The sequence below is a fragment of the Hylobates moloch genome, unplaced genomic scaffold (assembly GCF_009828535.3).
Source record: "Hylobates moloch isolate HMO894 unplaced genomic scaffold, HMol_V3 SCAFFOLD_10, whole genome shotgun sequence".
Classification (NCBI taxonomy): domain Eukaryota; kingdom Metazoa; phylum Chordata; class Mammalia; order Primates; family Hylobatidae; genus Hylobates; species Hylobates moloch.
In genome coordinates this window covers 15,508,398-15,530,467 of record NW_026652285.1, presented here as the reverse complement: position 1 = coordinate 15,530,467, position 22,070 = coordinate 15,508,398, and the positions used below count along the sequence as shown (strand labels likewise).

Below are 22,070 nucleotides of genomic sequence, written 5' to 3'. Positions count from 1 at the left end.
GAGTCTCAAACTCCTACGCTCAAGCAATCCTTCAGCCTTGGCCTCCCAAAGTGCTGGGATTATAGGTGTGAGCCTGCCCAGCCCAACACTAAGTTCTCTTAAGGCAAAGTAGTATACTGGAACCTAGCATAGCACCTCATACAAATTAGTCACATGGGAATTTTACAATTACTCCAAAAGAATGTGTTCAAAAAAAAAGAAAAAAATCAAACAAAATGGGTGTGGGTTAGACAGGGCTAAAGTTTAGTCCGCTTTCCTCCTGTATCTGCCTTCTGCTGCGAAGTAACTTTGAAAATGATAATAATTCACCAGTGTCTGATTATGTAGACCCTAGAGTTGGTTCCCACGAATTGCCTGAATCCAAGGCGGGAAAGGATCAGGTATTTTCTTCAAACTCTCAGGCAGAACTCCCCAGTCTCCTGAGAGAAGAGGAAAAAAGAGAGAGAGAAGGAAAATGAGGAAAGGGAGGGAAATGGGTGGTGGTGGAGATGGGAGCTGGCTATGCCTGTGCCTCCCTGCCAGAGTTCCTCCATTCCTGGCCACGCTGGCTCCCACCCTGACCTGAAGCCTGGCAGTAAGCCCTCAGTGCCTGGGAACTGTCATCGTCCTTTTCTTCTCCCCCTCTCTCTATTGTTATTCTTATTTAGGTTACACACAAGACGGGGAGATGTGTATTGGTTAGGGGCCTTGAGCCGCAGCGCATTCCTAGTTTGGGCAAGTGCATCTGCTAAAGATTCCCTTGGTGTGAGTTTCTTCCCCATGCCTTTCATCACTGGTTCTAGACACCACTGATCTCTATTTTTGTGATTCCTGTGACTTTTCACCAGAGAGACTTCTTCCAAATATGACCTTAATAAAGATTTCCCAAAGATCGTTTTCCTGCTGTAAACAGCCTGATCCAGAGGATCAACCTGAGGAAGCGGCGGGACTCGCTCATCCTAGGGGGTGTCATTGGGATCTGTACCATCCTGTTGCTGCTGTATGCGTTCCATTGATGGGACATCTACAGGGACTCTTGACAACCACCACTTTCACGCCCTGGTCTGGAATAAGGAAACGTCGGAGGGAGAAGTTGACTGTCTTGATAATTAGCCTGACCAGCAGGATGAATGCAAGACTGACAGTGATGGACTGTGTGACATGGTCAGGTTGAGCTGAAGCCACAGTTTTTCTGTGCTGTCTTTTCTAACACATTTTTCTGTTTTTAATTAAAAAAAAAAAAAAAGGTTTTCAATTGCTTTTGTCTCCCTAGGAGGCAAGTAAACCAATCAAAAACAGAATTTTCTGTGTTTCCGTGATAGTGTTGAAGCCTAATGACCTGCCAGGTCTTACAGCTGGGCTCTTCAGAAAACCGGGTTTCTACGTCCAAAGACTGCTTTTCTTTTAGCCGCCAAATTGCATTGTGAATAAAAATAATTCTTGTCCTCTTATTTTACACTCATAATGAGAAATCACAAGTTCTTTCTTGATGATCTGTGCTAAAGATTTCTACTCTGTCCCCTCAACTCTGTTGATATTTGAGGAAAATTCTGTTTTTCATAGATTCTTTGAGATGCTGATTGACCAACTTCAGCATGTTTGAGGTTGTCTGAAATGGAGATCACTGTAAAACTGTCTTAAGTTACAGGTACACTGGGGTTAACTGTATTGCTGGAAAAACATCAAGAATGGCAGTCTTATATTTAAGGCACCAGTCATTGTTTCCATTTTTTAAAAATTCTTCCCTTGGATTAATATTTTCTACTGAAAAGAAGTGAAATCTCAGTTCCACTATGATAAAAGAAACGAATTGCCAGTGTCTGTCAGTGCCCCCACTGTTCGTCATCATACCAGCATTGACACTGGTAACTGAGGAAGGGGAGTGCTCAATTTCTAATGTGATCTATTCAAAAAGCCACATATAAAAAGGCATTGAGGGCTCACTGTCTGGAGAATTGGCATTTGTAAATGCTCCGCAATGTATGGGCAAAAGTTTAAGGACTACTGCCTGATGTACCAGGAATCCTGAGTTCTGTGAAAATCTGTTCATTCCAAATCTGTTAAGCATTTCCAAACATCCAGAGAATGGTTTCACTGTTGAGGGTGCATGTGGCAGAATCTGTCTCTCTCTGCACCTGTCTTCTGTTACCATCCCTGGACAGTGACAGATTTTAAACCAGCCACCAGAATTCTTTTCAAGTTAACCATTTCTTAGTTTCTGTAAATTCATGACTTGTCTTACTGAACTACAACCTGGTTTGTAGACTTCCAACATCTACACTGCTGCTCTTCACCATTGGAATTCACTGTGGCATTTATAGTATTGGCTTTAGTCCAAGCCACAGGGAATAAAAGGATATCAGCATGTAGTTCTCAGCTACATGGTGTATAGATGCTGTTCTTCAGGTGAACTTGCTCATGGGTGGACTAACACCTGGTTTGGTACAGAGACCAAGAAGTTTTTCATTCTGGTGTCAAAGTTTTGTTACATTATGGGTGTGAAGGGCATTTGATATATTTTTCTTAACTATGGGGTTTATTTTTCTAAATATGGGTTGATTGACTGTTCATTGATTCAGGGTACCCTTAAAAGAAAAGTTTTCCCGTTGTGAACCTTAAATGATCAGAGAAGTAAGTTCATTGATTAAATTCTCTGTTGGGAGAACAAAAGTTTTCTCCCCTGACACTTTATTATCTTTGATTTTTCAAAGGGCCTTGATTGGTGGTTGTGTCTCTGTTAGAATTTATGGGACTTTGCTATGTAGTTGGCATTTATAAAATCTGAAGTATCATAAATAAAGTTATTTATTTAATTATACTACCAGTCTTTTTCACTGGTCTGATTCTTTGGTGCATTCATTAAAGCTGATTGTGTGAGAGTGAACTGGGACACAAGCTAGTCTAGCTCACTGCAGCCAAGCAAACCGTGTTGATGGCTGATGGGCCTTTCCATTAGGGTTTTGCTTATGTGAAGTAATGGAATTACGTTGGTTATTTTCTTTATGAAAATAAACCAGTTCTTCCAAGGAAGTTAAAAGGCTTAGTGTAGATGTTGGCGTCAGATAGGTCTGACTAACCTCCCCGTGCTGCAGCCCATAGTAAGGTGACCCAGGGCCACATGTAGACAGCTAGGCCAGTGCTTTTTCCTCTTAGGGTTTCTTTGCAGAAAGAAACCTCCAGCAAGGGAAGAGAGGTGTGTGTCACAGGAAGGGGCTCCGTGTGGATCCCATGAAGGGATTTGAGCTCTTTCAGCTCCATGTCATTTAACTTTTTTGTTTAACCACCTTGGCTTTCTCTCTTTTTTTGCTGTCCTCCTTACAGACCAGTTGCCAGATTCAGAGGCAGTTAGTTACTTGTTAATGCTAGTCACAGCCAGGAAGTCAGACGGAATTTTCTACTTCTGGATGCAAAGGTTGCCTCTTAGGGGAAGTTATGCCCCCTCAACTATTGTCTTATTATAATGAATCTTTCCTTTTTGGTCCTTTTAAGTAACCACTCAAAACTTTTCATCTCACTGAAAAAATATTAAAAACCATGACAATAGGGCTGGGTGCAGTGGCTCACGCCTGTAATCTTAGCACTTTGGGAGGCCAAGGCAGGCGGATCGTTTGAGGCCAGGAGTTTGAGACCAGCCTGGGCAATGTAGCAAGACTCTGTCTCTACAAAAAAAGTTAAAAGATTAGCCTGGCATGATGGTGAGTGCCTGTGGTCCTAGCTCACAGCTACTGAGGCTGAGGCCAGAGGATCACTTGAGCCTGGGAGTTGAAGCCCTCAGTGAGCCATGATTGCACCACTGCACTCCAGCCTGGATGACAGAGTGAGACCCTGTTTCCAAAAAAAAAAAAAAGAAAGAAACATGGCAACGAAAAGGCAGGGAATTCCAAAAGACGTATTTCTGACATTTTGTTTTAATGTGTACTGATGACTTTAGTAAAAATGTGTAATAATTTCACCACTCAAGTTCAAACTCAGTTCCAAGTGCTTTCACTTATCTATCCTGGCAATCTCTACATTCTTGTCAATTCCTATTAATGATGCTGGAGGACTCCCTGTAATCTGCATTTGCTCACCTTTTCTTTCCCTCATGTTAGAAAGGGGCTTTCCTTCTCTATGATTCTCCTGTCTTTTTCCATACTGCCTGGTACTCGGATCAGGCATGGAAGCAAACACATGAGAATGGAGACGGGTGATGAGAGGAGATACCGTGAGGGCAATCTTTATACGCGGAACCAAATAATACTTTAGCTCTTTCCTACTGGGTGTGAATACATCTGAATAGAAAAAGATACTTACTGAGCCTTTTGATGCAGTGGCTCTTGGCCTCTATGGAATTCAGGCACCTTGGGTTTGCATTCCCACTATTAATTTTCTGTTTCAGTGTTAGTGATCTCAACCTGATAAAAATGACTTTAAAGAACTGGACTAGCCTTTTGGTTTCTGATAGCTCATTTGATCATTTGTCAGATATGATTTTTGGAAATGGATTGAGTTTTCTAACTTGGAAGATTAAGTTGTTGGGGATAGCTGGCCATGTCTAGTGTTACACTGAATTTTCTGGCAAATGTAACTAAAGAACAAATGGATTCTGCTCAGAAGGTTAGAATCATTGTGTTCCACTCTCCTGTTAGGTTAAGGGTTGTTTACCCTGGTCTCCAAAAAGATGCAGAACTTTTCATTACGCTCTTAATAAACTAATCTTGTTTATTCCTTTATAAACCTGCATACTCTTTAAGTTTTGTAGGCAAAAAGAAAATGAGGGAGGAACAAGTGAATTTTGAGGAGTTTAGTGGATAAGAAACTTAAAGCTGAGCAATGCATGGTCTTGCGGGATCTTCCTCGTTTTCTCTGTACCTGAGAGCTCACTTTAATATCGAGGTATTTGCATCCGTTCCCACCCTGTTAGCTCTTAAGGGAGGAGGGAAATCAATTCCAACCAGACTTTCCTGTGATGGAAGATGTTTCCTCTTGAAAAAATGCCAATACAGGTTTTGAAAACCTGTTATTTTCCAAATGCACTTTGTAAGTTTTTGCTTTTAAAATAGCATCTTGGAAGCAATTTTATTGTATTTGTACTTAATTTTTGTTCTCATCTAAATGTGCATTTTCTGACTGTATAGAAGCAGCTTTGGTATGTAATTTAATAATAAATTAGAAATCTAAATGATTGCATTTGTGGTTGTTTATATTGAAACAGTAACCATCAAGGTAGTTTGGGGATAGAGATTATGGTATCTTTGGTGTTGATAAGTGTTTCTCATGATGTCCTGAAACCCAGGATAAAATAATACAGGTGCTGAAAATCTGTCACGTGTCCTTCAGAAACCATCGTATGAACAGTCCACTAGTATTTTCGCCCTAGAAGTGAAGGGGAGTCTCATAACATGAAACTTCAGGAGGCATGACAGGAATCTAAAATTGTAGAATTGGCTGGGTGCAGTGGCTCACACCTGTAATCCCAGCAGTTCGAGAGGCTGAGGCAGGAGGATTGCTTGAGACCAGGAGTTTGAGACCAGCCTGGGCAACATAGCAAAGACCTTGTCTCTACAAAAACTAAAATTAGCCATTCATGATGGCGTGCACCTATAGTCCCAGCTACTCGGGAGGCTGAGGTGGGAGGATCATGAGCCCAGGAGGTCAAGGCTGCAGTAAGCAATGATTGTGCCACTGTACTCCAGCCTGGGTGACAGAGACCCTGTCTCAAAAATAATTTTTAAAAAATAGCTGGGCTATTAAAGCAGTTAAAAAACTGCTGGGCTTTAGTACATTGGTTGTGCAACCAGCCCCACTGTCTTATTTGAGAGCTTTGCAATTAATCCAGCCAGTGGTCAATTCCTCCTCTATAAAATGGTGATAAGGATGGCTACCATAATTGTGCCCTGATTATATTGTCAGGGTTATGTGAGGAAACGCTCATAAGCATCTCAGCAAAGCCAGGGGTGCAGGGCTCACCTGACGTAAGAGATAAACTTGGGTTTGTCCTAATAGCGAGAAACCGGGCCTCTTTTGCCTCTTTCATTCCCTCTTGCTGATGTGGGAGAGGAGAGAACGTTCAGGAGGTGATCAGCAGACATCCTTAACTTTGATAAAGGCAGCTGAGTGGGGAAATGTAAGGTCGGTTCTGTGTAGATAGACAGGTGGAACCCAGCAGTCAGTTTAACCAGCCTCCAAGCGGTTCTGATGCATGCCAGAGGTGGAGAACCACTACTCTAGAGTGTCACGCTCTACAAGTACACACATTCTATTTAGTCATTCCATTCTAGACCGATAGCTTTTATTTTTAGTTTGGAACTATTACAAATTGTGCTGCTCTGGACGTTCTCGAACATGGGTTTTGGGACACACATGTACACTTTTCTGTTGCTTCTACCTAGGAATAAGATTGTTGGATTATAGGTGATGCACATATTCGGTTTTAAGATAAGTTGTTGGACAGTTTTCCAAAGCAATTGTGCCAATGCCCATGCCTACCAGTAATGTGTGAATATTCCATTTCCTTCACATCCTCAGCAACACTTAATGATGGCAGTCAGAATTTGCATTTCCCTGATAGCTAATGAGGTTGGGCATTTTTACATGCTTACTAGCTATTAGGATATCTTTCTTTATGTAATATCCCTTCAGATGTTTGCATATTGATTAATCCGACTGTCTTTTTCCCGTTAATTTTTCCTTTGTTGAATAAATATGTTGCAAATATACCCTCCCATTCTGTGACTTGTCGTTTACTTTCTTCTTTTTTTTTTTTGAGACGGAGTCTCACTCTATCGCCCAGGCTGGAGTGCAGTGGTGTGATCTCGGCTCACTGCAACCTCCTCCTCCCCATGACCTCCGCCTCCCAGATTCCAGCAATTTTCCTGCTTCAGCCTCCCCAGTAGCTGGGGTTACAGGCGTGTGCCACCACGCCCAGCTAATTTTTGTGTATTTTTAGTAGAGATGGGGTTTCACCATGTTGTTCAGGCTGGTCTCGAACTCCTCCGCCCACCTCGGCCTCCTAAATAAAGTGTTGGGATTACAAGCGTGAGCCGCTGCACCCAGCCGTACTTTCTTTTTTCTTTTTTTTTTTTTTGAGATGGAGTCTTGCTCTGTCACCCAGGCTGGAGTGCAGTGGCGTGATCTCAGCTCACTGCAACCTCCATCTCCCGGGTTCAAGCGATTCTCATGCCTCAGCCTCCCAAGTAGCTGGAATTACAGGTGCGGGCCACCACACCCGGCTAATTTTTGTATTTTTGGTAGAGATGGAATTTCACCCTGTTGGTCAGGCTGGTCCCGCCCACCTCGGCTTTCCAAAGTGCTGGGATTACAGGCATGAGCCACCATGCCCGGCCTTGTTCTCCTTTCTTAATGGTGGTTTTGATGAAGTTCTTAAGTTTAATATAATTCAATTTATCAATTTTTTTCCTTTGTGGTTAGTGTTTTTGTATCCTGTTAAAGAATCTTTGCCTGCCTCCAATGCCATGAAGATATTCTCCAATGTTTTTTTTTTTCTAGAAGCTGTATTAATTTGCTTTTCAATTTAGAACTATAAATATTCTGCAACTAATTACTATGTATGATTTGAGGCAGGGGTCAAGATTCATTTTTCCATATGGATATGCAATTGATCCAGCACCATTTGACAAGGTCATCCTTTCTTCACTGCACTGGAGCACCAGCTTTGTCATGAGTGAAGCAATTGTCTAGGTGGGAGTCTTTTTCTGGATGTTTCATTCTTTTTCATCGGTCTGTTTCTCTACCCTTGAGAAAATACCACTCTATCTTAATTACTGTAATTTTACAATAAGTCCTGATATCTGGTAGTACAGGTCCTGCAGATTTGTTCTGTTTCCTCAAGGTTGTCTTGGCTATTCTCGGTCTTTCGCATTTTTGTGTAAATTACAGAATCACTTTGTCAGCTTCCAAGAAAAACGTGCTGGATTTTGATTGGTATTATACTAAATATATAGATCAATTGGAGGAGAATGAACATCATTACAAGATTGACTCCTTCGGTTCATATCGTGATATTTCCCTCCACTTATTTCAGTCCTGTTAATATTTCAGTACTGCTCCACCTGTCTGCCCTCCAGGCTGGTGCTGGCTTCTGGGATGGAGGAGCTTCAGGTATACTTGAAGAAAGAACCCCCGGTGTCTCCTCCAACCCTTCATGTTCTCTCCTTGACTGTAGCAAGGAGAGGTGGTAAAGGGAAGAGACCAAATAGGAGTCAGAGGAAAGGAGGCTGCAGTAACCCACTGCACCTTAGTACAGGGTCCTGTGCTGGAGAAGTCTAGAGATGATAAAGTATGTAAGGAAAAAACCACAAGGCTGGTTACAATCATACTGGGTAGCAGACAGTGGGATGCAAAGGAGAAAGAGGCCTGGACACTTTGGCAAGAGGAGAGCTTAGTATGCATGGATTGGACAGGACTGGTCCTAAAACTCCCTTCATCACAAAAAAGCTGCACATCCCTGGAGAAGACTGCCCTCATTGGGCCTCTTTCCTCACCGTGAAATGAGAGGACTTGGACCTGATGCTCTGGATGCTTCCTTCAGCTCTGCCACTAGGACACTGGTACTGATGGAGGATGATGGCAAGAAGCTAGGTTGAATGTAAGTGTCTTGCCCTTTGCCCTGTCCCTCCAGGTGTAGTCTTTGAACTCTAACCATCCATGCACTCTTCCTTTCCACAGAACAGGTCCCTGTTTCAGGCTGACTTCATCCTGCTGGATGGAATTCCAGCCAATGTGATCCAAAGAGGGAAGCAGTACCAGGCCACAGCCCTCGTCATGCTGAAGATGGAGCCTCCTGGGAAGCTGCTACCATGGTCATCCAGGTGAGGGCCCTGGACCTCCCTGCCTACACTGTGCTCTGTTCATTTTAACCTCTGCTCCCAGGGACCCAGCCTCCTGGCTTTTGGCTCCCAAAGCTACCCCCACTCAGCGGGTCCAGTCCTTGTGTTCAGTCACCCAGTGATTGCTTGCTGTCTTGTCCTTCCTCACCTGGAACTGCCTTCTGAGAGTCATAACGGCATCTCTTGGTTCTCATCCTGAGGCTACTCAACCTCTTTGTGACCTTTGAATCTATTGAACATTCCCTCTTTCTTAAACATGTTTTCTCCTTTTGGTTTTAATGATTTTTTTTTTCACTCCTATTGTTCACACAGTGAGTGGACAGGGATTTTCAGTTATCTCGTGCATCCAGCTTCTCCTTCTCATTCCACTGTCCTGACTCAGACCCTCATGACATTTCTCCCAAAGCACTGTTAGCCTTACTTGGCTTCCTTCTACCATTGTCTCTTGCACTTAACCTATCATTGCATTCACAGGGCACCACAGATAGTGAGAGGCATTCTTCCTACTACCTGGAAGGCAGTAATCTTACATTAGCCGTATGTTCCCCCTGGAACACTCAGCATAGCGTCATCCATATGGGGAGAGGTGAATAAATGCTTAATTCTTCCTCCTTCTGGCTTCACCCTCTCAGATTCAGCTCTCCCACCCCAATGCTGTTCCTGCTCTCAAATCCTTTGCTTGCCTGGCTCCTGGCTAAATCCTGGATCTGAAACTCAGATTCCAACTGCACAAGCTCCGATGCTATTTGCTGAACACTCATCTGGTAGCTGAAGTCATTGCTATTGTCACCATAATGTGCCTCCCACATTTGCGCCCTGTCTTCAAGGTACAAGCTCCACCACTCTCCATGTCCCAAAGCAACAACCCAACAGCTGCCTAGTTTTAAAGAAATCTGAGGTACCTGGGACAACATGTAAACAGAGCTGCTTGCAATTTCACAAACATCCATATGATATTACAGCAGAGAATCTTCACGGCAATTTGTAAATGGAGGCGAGAGGAGATGGATGATTGAGCCAGGGCCTTCAGCCTTGTGATTGTACTTTTAATGTCTAAATTAATTTAATGTAAGCTAATTATAGACTCACAGGCAGTTGTTAGAAATACTAAAGAGATCCCATCTATCCCATTTCCCATTAAGTCAAGTCACTTAGCATTTATCCAGTACATACTGTAGGGTGGTTCTCTGAAATTCTCTAGCAATGGGTCTTGAGTAGAGTAGAAATACAAATATATTAAGCAAAAGTGTTGCATCTGCATGGGGAGATTTATCATTTATCATGAAAGACAGGCAGTACATATGAGAAAAAAACAGAAAACAGTATCTGTGATATGGTTTGGATGTTTGTCCCTCCAATTCTCATGTTGAAGTGTAATCCCCAGTGTTGGACGTGGGGCCTGGTGGAAGGCGTTTGGGTCATGGCTTTAAGCTGTCCTCCTGATAATGAGTGAGTTCTCACTCTGAATTCACAGGAGATCTGGTTGTTTAAAAGAGTATGGTGCCTCCCCTCTCTCTCTTGCTCTTGCTCTCCTGCTCCCTCTCTCCATGTGACGTGCCTGCTGTGCTCCCCCTTCACCCTCCACCATGACTGAAAGCTTCCCGAAGCCTCACTAGAAGCTAAGCAGATGCCAACATGCTTCCTGTACAGTCTGCAGAACCATGAGCCACTTAAACCTCTTTTCTTAGTAAATTTTCCAGTCTCAGATAATCCCTCAGAGCGATGCAAAACAGACTACCACAATCTAGAAACAGAGATGAAGAGAATCACTGATTATAGCTGTAATCACTATAGTAGCTATGGAGAATGTTCCACCACAAGTGGGGAGTCTTTAGGTAGAAGACCAAAGGGCAAGGCGAGCAGCCCAGCGGGTTTCTGATACCTGACCAAGGAGAGAGGTAGATAAAGACGTTGGCATGGCAGTGACAGGAGGATGGAAGAGAAAAATCAAATACGTGGTGATGGGGGAAGAGTAGCTGCAGCATGTCTGTGTCCAAGATGGAATGGAGAACGTTGGAGATGTAAGCTTCCTCAACACCTAGGATCCTACGGGGGCATGTTGTACTTCCCTAGAAATACTAACACTTTACAGAACAGGGAGTCTAGTATCCATTGCTAGGCAGAAAGCAGCAAAGTAAAACTTGTGCTTGCTTAAACATGTTTTCAAAATCTTTATGACATTTTATATATAGAAAAAGGGAGCGAGGCCGGGCGCGGTGGCTCACGCTTGTAATCCCAGCACTTTGGGAGGCCGAGGCAGGCGGATCACGAGGTCAGGAGATCGAGACCATGGTGAAACCCCGTCTCTACTAAAAATACAAAAAATTAGCCGGGCATGGTGGTGGGCGCCTGTAGTCCCAGCTACTTGGAGAGGCTGAGGCAGGAGAATGGCGTGAACCCGGGAGGCGGAGCTTGCAGTGAGCCGAGATCGCGCCACTGCACTCCAGCCTGGGCGACAGAGCGAGACTCCATCCCAAAAAAAAAGAAAAAGGGAGCGAAATGATATAAGCTTATGAACCAGAGCAGTTGTCAGAAACAGTAAAGTCAGGAGAAGGAGGCAGTTTGGGGGACAAAGATGACGTGTTCTGTTTTAGATGCATGGAGTTCGAAGAGTTGGCAAGACATGCAAGTGAGCGCCTGGTAGGCAGGACAGCTGGATTGTGTTTCTGCTGCTGGTCACCACCTCCACCCCCAAATCTGGCTCTTACTAGTTGTGGTCCCTCTGGGTCTGAGAGAACATAGATAAGATAGGCAGTAATATACTTTATGGAATCTTAGATTTGATTGCGTTCATGCTGCCTTTGCCTCACCATCTGGTGCCCAGGCTGAATAGGTTAAGCCCACTCTCACACCTCAGAATCCCCCTTCACTAGTTCAGCCCTCTGTTCACTCATCTCCCTCACATAACTACTTCCTCCCATGGCAAACAGCTGAGTTGTTGTCAGGACACAGAGGAGGGCTAAGCCCGCAGATATCATAAAAGTGACCTTTGCAGGCTCTGGACTCAGACTGTTGGAGTCTGAGTCCTCAGTACTTTAACAGGTGTGTGTTTCAGCGTCCTCATCTCTGAATGAAGATAACAGAATTTCCATTGTGAGGTTGTTAAGGGATTAAACGACAGGACAGCCAGTGTGACTCGGGATAAATAGGAGCGATATGTGAGTCTTTCCTATTACTATGTAGCCGTATGTTATTATTGTTAGTTGTTTATCCTTGGGTATGTTGTTATTATTTTTTATTATTATTATTTTTTTACCTTCAGCCAATTCACTCCATGTTGTTATTATGAATTGCTTATCCTTGGGTATCTACCCACTTCACCTGGACTTTGGGTTTTCTATGACATTCACCATCTTTCCATGGAGTTTTCCAGGTTCAAGCCAATGTGAGCTGCTTTGATATCTTTGCCTCAAGAGTATTCTTTGGGCCGGTCCCGTGTGTCCGGCATTAAAGACCTTAGATAGATACCAACGGCATAAATCCTGCATATGAACCAGTTGAAAATGAAAACAAAATAGTTCTTTTTTTGTTTTTTTAGAGACAGGGTATTGCTCTGTCACGTAGGCTGGAGTGCAGTGGCACAATCACAGCTCACTTCAGCTTCAGCTTCCTTGGGCTCAAGGGATCCTCCTGCCTCAGTCTCCTGAGTAGCTTAGTCTATAGGCATACACCACTACACCTGTGTATCTGGCTAATTTTTGACTTTAATTAGGGACAGAGGCTTGCTGTGTTGCCTAGGCTGGTCTCAAACTTCTGGCCTCAAGTGATCCTCTGCCTTGGCCTCCCAAAGTACTGGGATTATAGGTGTGAGCCACCATGTTTGGCCCCAAATAGGTTAGGAATAAAAGAAATGAATGTGAGAATCAGGGACCCCTTTTTTAAGAGTCAAAGAAAAGCAGGAAAGAGGAAACCTAATAGTATCTAACTGGGGGCCAAGGAAGATTTGATGAGAATAGCTTGGCTTTGCTCCATGAATTCTGACTGAAGGCACCGTACTCAACACCACTTCAATATAAACAATAAGAGTAAGATGATCAGAGATTGGAGGAACAGCTTTGAAAATAAGCAGAGGCTAGTTTAAGCTATAAGGATTTGAATGATGGAGGAGGTATAAAAAAAATCAAAAAGGGCTGATTCTTAAAGGGCACCTGTACTCAAGGTGGAAATAATAGAGGTAATGATAATAGTTGCTCTTTGAGGACTTGTGTACCCGAGGCACTGTGCTAAAAATGCTCTCTGTACATCACAGACATAAACATCACCACAGTGCCTGAAATAAGAGACCTGGTTATCACCTCCCACTGAAAGATAAGGAGATTGAGTTTATTACATCGCCAAGTATCAAAATTAGAGGTGAACATGGACTCAAATCCAGGTCAGTCTGGCTCCGGGGCACGACGCACAGGGAAGTCGGAGAGCGCGAGCGTGAGTGTCAGGGCAGCAGGAGACCAGCCTGTCAAGGCAGCAGCGGGGAGGAAAGCATCGAGAGGAGAAGGCTCCATGCTGTGTGATGGGCCCTACCAGGAAGGAGGCAAGCATGGTCTCCACCCACCACCCCTCCAATCTCCTCTTCACCAGCTCCTGATCCTCCCTATCTACAGCATCGTGGACATCAACACCTGGACCTGATCCCAACACATCTCAGATGGTGGAATATTTGCTAAGGTAAGAAGGGAATGGGGCATGAGGCCACCTAATCATCCAACAATCTCTGTTCTGCCAGCTTCAAGATCTCCCAGGCCAACCTGTGTGAACGTCCTGAACCTTAAGCCCCTGAGCCCTATCCCTTTTATAGCCATGACTTTAAATATGTAAACCCCATCTCTGAACCCCCTTTATAGTATGTCCTCATTCTCCAGCTGCGCTTCCATCCCTCAAGACCTGTCATCTCTCTTGTCCCAGGCAGTGAGCACAGGCGGAGGGGCCCATGTGCAGTTGCTCCATCGGGCAGCGGCTCAGCTGACCTGCTGCTCCCTCTGTTGTCCTGAAGACCTGGCTGCTCGCGGCCTGCTGGGACTCCCACGTGCTGTCCATGCCCATGATGCTTTAGGCCCTGGGAGATTACTGCCCGGTGGGTGAGGGGGAGCTGAGAAGTGGGGCATGGTGGGGAGGAGGGGGGCTCTGGCCTGAGGCCAGCATGGGGCAAAAGCAAAGCGAAAATGAGAAGGTCCAGACAGGAGGAGCAGAGAACTCAATCGTGGGGAGAGATGAGGAAGAGTGAGGACACAGTGGGTGGCTCTGAAAATGAGGAGACCGGGATGGGGCAGAGAGAGGAGGTGAGGGGAGCTGTCGGGGGAGACAGAGGTCTGGGAAAAAACAGGATTTTGTGAGGAAGCGTGGCAGCAGCTGTGGGAATTCCTGGAACTAAGGACCCACATCTCCTACCATGAGACGCTAATGTGTTTAGAGGGTCAGGGATGTCCTGAAGACACGTCTTGTGAGGTCTGTCCAGATACACTGAAAGCATTGGGCAGATGTCACAGAAAGAGGAGGAGAGGTCAGAGGCCAGGCCTCCTGCTCTCCGAGGCTCAGCGCCTTCTCCCCTGGGCAGGTGCATAGAGATCATCCACCTCTTCTACCAAAGGGATGACACGGTGAGGGTGGACCCTGAGCTGCAGGACTGGGATCAGGAGATCATGGAAGTGGGGCTGTGCCAGGCCCAGGACCGAGGTAAGATCCGTCCCAGAGATAGGAGCTCCTGGGAGACTCTGCCAGGGACCCTTCCCAGTGCTGCCCTTCTGGGGACAGGACCCCAGCCTCTCCTCACACCTCCCTTCCTCCACACAGGAAAGCATCTGCATCCCATCCCCACCTCCCCAGACTCACGACATTTCTAGAGACCTGAGGACTGTCCTCCTCAGAGACCCTGGCCATCAACCCTACCCCCACCCCACCCCAGTCACAGATGCTCCTGAGCTGCCATGTCCTGGGGCCCAACCAGGCCAGAGCCACAGCTGTGAGGGGGTCTGCCGGTCCCTGCTGGGGCTCATGTTCTCACTTCACGTTTGTCTGCTTTTTACCTAAGGATGCAAACGGAGATTTTCCCTTCCAAAGCCCAGAGTGACCTACCTTGGCGTTCCCTCCCTTCCCCTCCTGCCTGCTACTGTCCAACACACACGAAGGGCCCAGATCTGCTGCACCCCCATGACAGTGCAAGGCCAGCTCTAGATGCCATCTCAATACTGTATATGCTTTGGCTCCAACCTGAACTCAGTGCCCTGACGCTTGGGTCAGTTTCTTTGGGTCAGCCCCTTCCCTAGGATCTAGCTGCTACCTTTTGTCCCCGCCCACTGCATTTTTATTTATGGAGAAGACATAGCCTTTCTTGGGCCCTTCCCAGGTTCATTTTCCTCTCTCTCGCACACATGGGCCAGCCGGGATCGTTTCAGGTCATCCTTCAGCTCCTTTCCCTTCATCCTTCAAAGAAACACCTTGAGTCCCGCTCTTTGCCTCTGTGGGAAAACGCAAACACCCACTGGCCAGGCCCCGGGGATGCCCGTATTAATAAATTAACCCCCTGCCTTAAAGGGGAGTCTTGCCCTGGAGGACCTGGGGCTACACCACCTTACCCATCCCACCCCACCCTTTGGGCCCTTCAAGAACCAAACTTTCTCCAGATTTTTTAAAATTTTATTTATTTATTTTTGAGATGGAGTCTTGCTCTGTTGCCCAGGCTGGAGTGCAGTGGTGCGATCTTGGCTCACTGCAACCTCCACCTCCTGGGTTCAAGTGATTCTTCTGCCTCAGCCTTACCTTGGCCAGGCTGGTCTCGAACTCCTGACCTTGTGATCCACCCGCCTTGGCCTCCCGAAGTGCTGGGATTACAGGTGTGTGCCACCACGCCCAGCCACTTTCTCGAGTTTTCTAGGTTCTTTCTTTTAGGCAACCCATGCCCCAAAAGACCATTATTTTTCTCCTTGGCTCTCTTCTCCCCGTGAAATAGCCGCATTAGAGAATGTACAATACATATTTACACATAAGCTTTAACCTCTCATTCCCCATTTCTCTTTCGCCATATTCAATACTCTTTTTACCTCACCATTCTCTCATCACCTGAGGAAAGGGCAATGTGCTAATTTTCTTTAAATTTAACTTCTATTTTAAGTGCAGGAGTACCTGTGCAGGTTTGTTATATAGGTAAACTTTTGTCACAGGGGTTTGTTGTACAGATGATTTTGTCACCCAGGTATTAAGCCTGGTACTCATTAGTTATTTTTCCTGATCCTCTCCCTCCCCCCGTCTTCCACCTTCCCATAGGCCCCAGTGTCTGTTGTTACCCTCTGTGCGTCCATGCGTTCTTGTCATTTAGCTCCCACTTATAAGTATTTGGTTTTTTGTTCCCACGTTAGTTTGCTAAGGATAGTGGCCTCCAGCTCCATTCATGTTCCTGCAAAGGACATGATCTTGTTCTTTTTTATGGCTGCATAGTAGTCCATGGTGTATCTGTACCACATTTTCTTTATTCAGTCTACCATTGACAGGCATTTAGGATGATTCCATGTCTTTGCAATTGTGAATAGAGCTGCAGTGAACATAGGCATGCATGTGTCTTTATGATGGAATGATTTATATTCCTTTGGGTATATACCCAGCAATGGGGTTGCTGGGTCAAATGGTATTTCTTTTGTTAGGTCTTTGAGGAATTGCTACACTGTCTTCTACAGTGGTTGAACTGATTTACACTCCCACCAACAGTGTATAAGCTTTCTTTTTTTCTCCACAACCTTGCCACCATCTGTTATTTTTTGACTTTTTAATGATAGCCATTCTGACTGGTGTGAGATGGTGTCTCATTGTAATTTCGATTTGCATTTCTCTAATGATCATTGATGTTGAGCTTTTTTTCATATGATTGTTGGCTGCATGTATTGTCTTATTTTGAAAGGTGTCTGTTCATGTCCTTTGCCCACTTTTTAATGGGGTTGCTTTTTGCTTATAAATTTAAGTTCCTTGTAGATGCTAGACATTAGATCTTTGTCAGATGCATAGTTTGCACAAATTTTCTCCCATTCTGTAGGTTGTCTCTTCACTCTATTAATAGTTTCTTTGGCTGTGCAGAGGCTCTTTAATTTAATTAGATCCTGTTTGTCAATTTTTGCTTTTGTTGCGATTGCTTTGGTGTCTTCATCATGAAATCTTTGCCCATTCCTGTGTCCAGAATGGTATTGCCTAGGTTGTCTTCCAGGGTTGTTATAGTTGGGGTTTTACATTTAAGTCTTTAATTCGTCTTGAGTAAATTTTTGTGTATAGTGTAAGGAAGAGATCTAGTTTCAATCTTCTGCATATGGCTAGCCAGTTATCCCAGCACCAGCCAAGGGGTTTTTTCATCCCTGCTATGTTCAATCCAAATTTATTTAACCATGGAACAATTATTTTATTTGTATTTTTATTTTACTGTAATATTTTACCAAACAAATACTGTCATTTAAAAGGAGCATTTAACAGAACATGCATGTCAGACTTATTTGAGGAAATTTGAAAACAAATACGTATGTACGTCTCTCAGCTTCCATTGATGGAAGTAGAAGAAGGAAAGAAATGATATCAAAGACACTTAGAAATTATCCAGGAAACCAGCAATTCCAATGAAATCTAGGTAACAGTAATGGCACAGTCCTGACACATGAATCACAAAATTGCACGGGACTTCAAATGGTAGCACTTAGGTGATGATCCTTTAAATGAACAATAGCTACCCAATTTTACTATATTTTACTCAGATTTCTTTCCTTCGTGTCTATCATCTAGAAAATGCAAACCAGTATAAGCCACCACAACATACATATGATTAATAAGGTAGACCTTCCAGTCTATAGTGGCAAGGATCAGTGTTTTGAATAGTAAAGAGCAAAGTGGCTAATATTTCTCACTTATCACTTGAAGAGGCTTGGTTCATGTGGGTTCTACAGGACTCATCTTTCTCTACATTGTTCATTTTCAACTAGGAATGAGTGTCACTTACTGAGATTTAAAATTTTTCTTTTAAGGACTAGGATGGTCCTCTTTTTGGCTAAGTGACCTTGAGCAAGCTATTTAATCTCTGAGTTCTGGTTTCCTTATCTCTAAAATGGATGTATTACGTGCCCCACCACACACACACATTCAGAATTTTGAGACCAAATAAATAATGAACGTGACATTGTTGAAGTGTGGCTAGTACAGTCGGCGTAAGATGATTGTTATCATATGCCCCACTCTACAAAAACTACCTCCCCAATACGCATGTGGAATAGGAGAGCCCAGGCCCTGCCACGTGATGGATGTCATTAAATTCTCTGTTGCCCATCTCACATGTAAATTGAGTGGAATGGAATAGTTGATTTCCAGTTTCCTTACTGTCTTTGACATGAGTCTAGGATGGTTGTATGTGCATTTCTATTGGGTATATACTTAGAAGTGGAACTGGTAGATCATAGGTTATGTGCATATACATTTTTAGTAGTTACTGACAAGTTTCCTGAAGTAGTTCCAGCAATTTCCACTTTTTCCAGAAGAGTATGAGTTACAGTTGCTTCATATCCTCTCAAATACTTGCTGTTTTCTTTTCTTTTCTTTTTTCTTTTCTTTTGTTTTCTTTTCTTTTCTTTTCTTTTTTATTGAGACAGAGACTCATCCTGTCACCCAGGCTGGAGTGCAGTGGCACGATCTCAGCTCACTGCAACCTCCACCTTCCAGGTTCAAGCAATTCTCCTGCCTCAGCCTCCTGAGTAGCTGGGATTACAGGTGCTTGCCACCACACCTGGCTAATTGTTTTGTATTTTTAGTAGAGACGGGGTTTCACTATGTTGGCCAGGCCGGTTTCAAACTCCTGACCTCAAGTGATCCACCCATCTTGGCCTCCCAAAGTGCTAGGATTAAAGGCGTAAGCCACCGCACCCGGCCATACTTGGCATTTTCTGTCTTTTTCATTTTAGCTGTTGTGGTGAATATGCTGCATTATCGTGTTGTGAGTTGAACGCGCATTCTCTCAATGACCAGTGGATCTGAGCACCTTTCCCTAGGCTGAGTAGCCACATGGACGTCTTCTTTAGTGCAGACCCTTTTAAAATCATTTTGCCCATTTTCCTTTTGTCTCCTATTATTCCCTCATTTTAAACTGTTTTTTAACAGGGAACATTTGACCACCACACAGCCTCTCAGATTACCTTGTCCTTCAAAATCTACCATAATAATCATAGCTATAAGGTACTGAGGGGCTTTATATCATCATCTCATGTATAAGCTAATTAATATTATCCCCACTTTCAGAGGCAAATGTTGAGGCTCAGACAGAGTGAGCAGCAGGTCCAAGGGGATGCAGCTGGGCAGCAGCAGGGCCAGGACTGTACCCAGAGCTGATGCCACAGCCTGTGCTCCGACCACAGCACTCCCTGCTTTGCAGATGATTGTCACTGAGGCTTGCTCCCTTAACGAAATTACCAGCAATCGTCTCTGACTGTTCATATCTCCTTTTGCTGCTTTATTTCTATTCTCATCCCTAACATACTATGCGTAATTTTAATTTTTAATGATTCTATATACGCTCTTTCTTCTCTATTAGAATCTAAATTCTGAGAGGGCGAGGATTTTTGTTACTTTTGTATACCCACATATTCCCAATGCCTAGAGAGTGCCTGATACATAGCAGTTGTATACTTTTTGAATAAATGAATAAACACTCATTAATTCTAAGACTTGGGTGTCCCAGGACATGAGGATTTATTTTTATATCCCCTCTGAGGCTGCAGATTGTAAACTTGGCTCATTCTTCTCCTGGGTTTCCCTGTCTCCTTCCAGTCTCGGGCTCAGCTCTGCCGTTTCCTCGCCATGTGAATCTTCACATGCACTCCCCAGCATGCAGCCATCAACCAGGGCCAGGTGTGGATAAACGAAAGCCTGCATCCGTCAGGGCAGGTGTCTGGACTGGGGGTTCTTGCAAGAGACAGCTGGGGGCTAGTGTCCACACATCAAGGTTCAGGGTGAATTCAGGTTCCTCTTCTAGCTTGACTGGTATGCCTGGATCCCTAATGACCCGTGCTCAGTGAGGATGCCCTCACCCACCACCAAAGAAGATGCGACAAGGCCCACAGTGATGAGGTCACTCCCTGATGTCTGGCAGTCCCATGTTCAATGAGCATCATGTGGCTTCTGAGCTGGCGGCAGGTGGACGTGGTGAGAGGGGACCTCTGAGACTACAGAGGAGATATCAGGGTGCGGGGATGGATTCCGGGTCCCTGTGTCTTGGAACTAGGAGCTCATTCATCCTCTTTTCTGCCCCAGGTACCCCCTTGAGCATCAGAAAGAATATGTCTCAGGCCCTGAGCCCAAAGCTGTGCTGAGACAATTTCAAACAGATCTGGACAACCTGGAAAGGGAAATTGTGGCCCGAAATGAGAAACTAGACCTTCCCTATGACTATCTGAAGCCCAGCTACATAGAGAACATATCACTATCTGAGTTCAAATATTCTGGTCCTCAAAGACCTTAGGCCATCATTACTATGAACATTTTCCTCCTGAGTGTTGTCTTTTCTTGGATCTCAGTTGCTGTGTTTTTCTTTTCTCCTCTGATTTTTCTACCTGAGTATCTCATTAGCCTGAGGCACTGTCCTTACCATCAGGGACCCTATGAGAATGATCTGCACATTGCAATCACATTCCTTAGAGAAATCACCCATATACTCCTGTAGCTTTCCCTTGGCCCTACTCCATTCATCATAGAATGTTTAGGAGTAGTTATCTATATATAATCACTATATGGCATCATCTATATGGCATGTTATAGAGGTGCAATTTCATTTCTTTCTATCTGGATAATCAGTTATGCCAGCACAGTTTATGGAAAAACTCATTCTTTCCCACTAATCTGCAATGCTGATGTTAATCAAATTCCTGTATACAAATGTTACTATTGGAACTGTCTGTTCTGCTCCATTCATCAGTTTTTCCTTCCCTGCATCATAACGATGTAAGTACTATGGCTTTATACCTAACACAGCGTACTATTTGATAAGACATACTCATCCAATTTGTTCTTTCCAGGTGCTTTGGCTTTTCTTAAACATATAAATATTACAATTATTTTGTTAAGTTTCAGAAATAACACATGACATGATTTTGATTAGAATCACATTGTATGTATAGAAATTTTAATACAAAATTTTTGCCTTACAAAAATGTCAACTTCAGCCAAATTTGCATTTTTGAGATATATCCAAGTGGGTCCTTTAATGCATTGTGATTCCATTTGTTTTTTGTTTGTTTTTTGTTTGCTTGTATTGCTTCTGGGTTCCTGCGTAAGATTGGCCTATGAAGGGTTATAGATTTGTAGAGAGGCAATATCAGGAACTCTGCTAAAATGAGTTCATTAAAATAATAGTAAAGAACAAAATACAGAATTCTGTCACTAGAGACTCAAATGCATTTGCTGAAATCATGTACAGTTGGGCCTCCACATCCCTGGATTCAACCTATCATGGATGGAAAATATTTTTTAAAATAATGGTTGCATCTGTACTGAACATATCAGACGATTTTTTCTTGTCATTGGTCCCTAACAATGCAGTTTAACAATTCCTGGCATGCCTTGTTTTATTGTGCTGTGATCTCCTGTGCTTTCCAGATATTAAAAACACAATTTGCAAATTGATAGTGTGGCATCCCTGCCTCGAGCAAGTTCATCAACGCCATTTTTCCAACAGCATGTGCTCCATGCTTCTGAGTGACATTTTGGATGTTCTCACAATGTTTCAGACATTTTCGTTGTGGTTCTATCTGTTATGGTGATCTGTGATTGATGACCTTTGATGTTACAGTTGTCACTGCTTTGGAGCTCTATGAACTGTGCCCATCTAAGATGGCAAACTTCGTTGATAAATGTTGTGTGTCTGATTGCTCCTCCAACCAGCCATTCCCCCATCTCTCCTATTTTCCATGGCCCTCTCTCTTCCCTGAGACACAACAATATTGAAATCTGGTCACTTAATAACCTTGCAGTGGCCACTCAGTGTTCAAGTGAAAGGAAGAGTTGCACATACCTCACTTTAAATCAAAAGCTAGAAATGACCAGGATAGTGAGGAAGGCATGTCTATAGCCAAGACAGGCCAAAAGTCGGGCCCCTTGTACCAGGTTGCTGAGCTGTGAATGTAAAGGAAAAGCTCTTGAAGGAAATTACAAATGCTACCCTAGTGAACCCATAAATGACAAGCAAGTGAAACAACCTTAGTGCTAATAATGGAGGACGTTTGAGTGGACGTTCGAGTGGTCTAGATAGAAGATTAAGCA

At 44.0% G+C, this 22,070-nt stretch overlaps 1 protein-coding gene and 1 pseudogene across 6 annotated transcripts in view; both read left to right on the top strand.

Annotated features, from left to right (window-relative positions):
• GOSR1 (golgi SNAP receptor complex member 1) overlaps positions 1 to 2,797 on the top strand; it is a 47,235-nt gene extending 44,438 nt beyond the window's left edge. For all 6 annotated transcript variants that reach the window (XM_032163099.1, XM_032163100.1, XM_032163098.2 and 3 more), the window contains one exon: positions 871 to 2,797. In XM_032163099.1, the coding sequence (XP_032018990.1) occupies positions 871 to 995 (125 nt within the window). In that variant the 3' untranslated portion in view covers positions 996 to 2,797. The remainder of the gene's footprint in view (positions 1 to 870) is intronic.
• LOC116474333 (polyunsaturated fatty acid lipoxygenase ALOX12-like) lies at positions 1,773 to 20,274 on the top strand (annotated as a pseudogene).
• Positions 20,275 to 22,070: the final 1,796 nt, after the last annotated feature.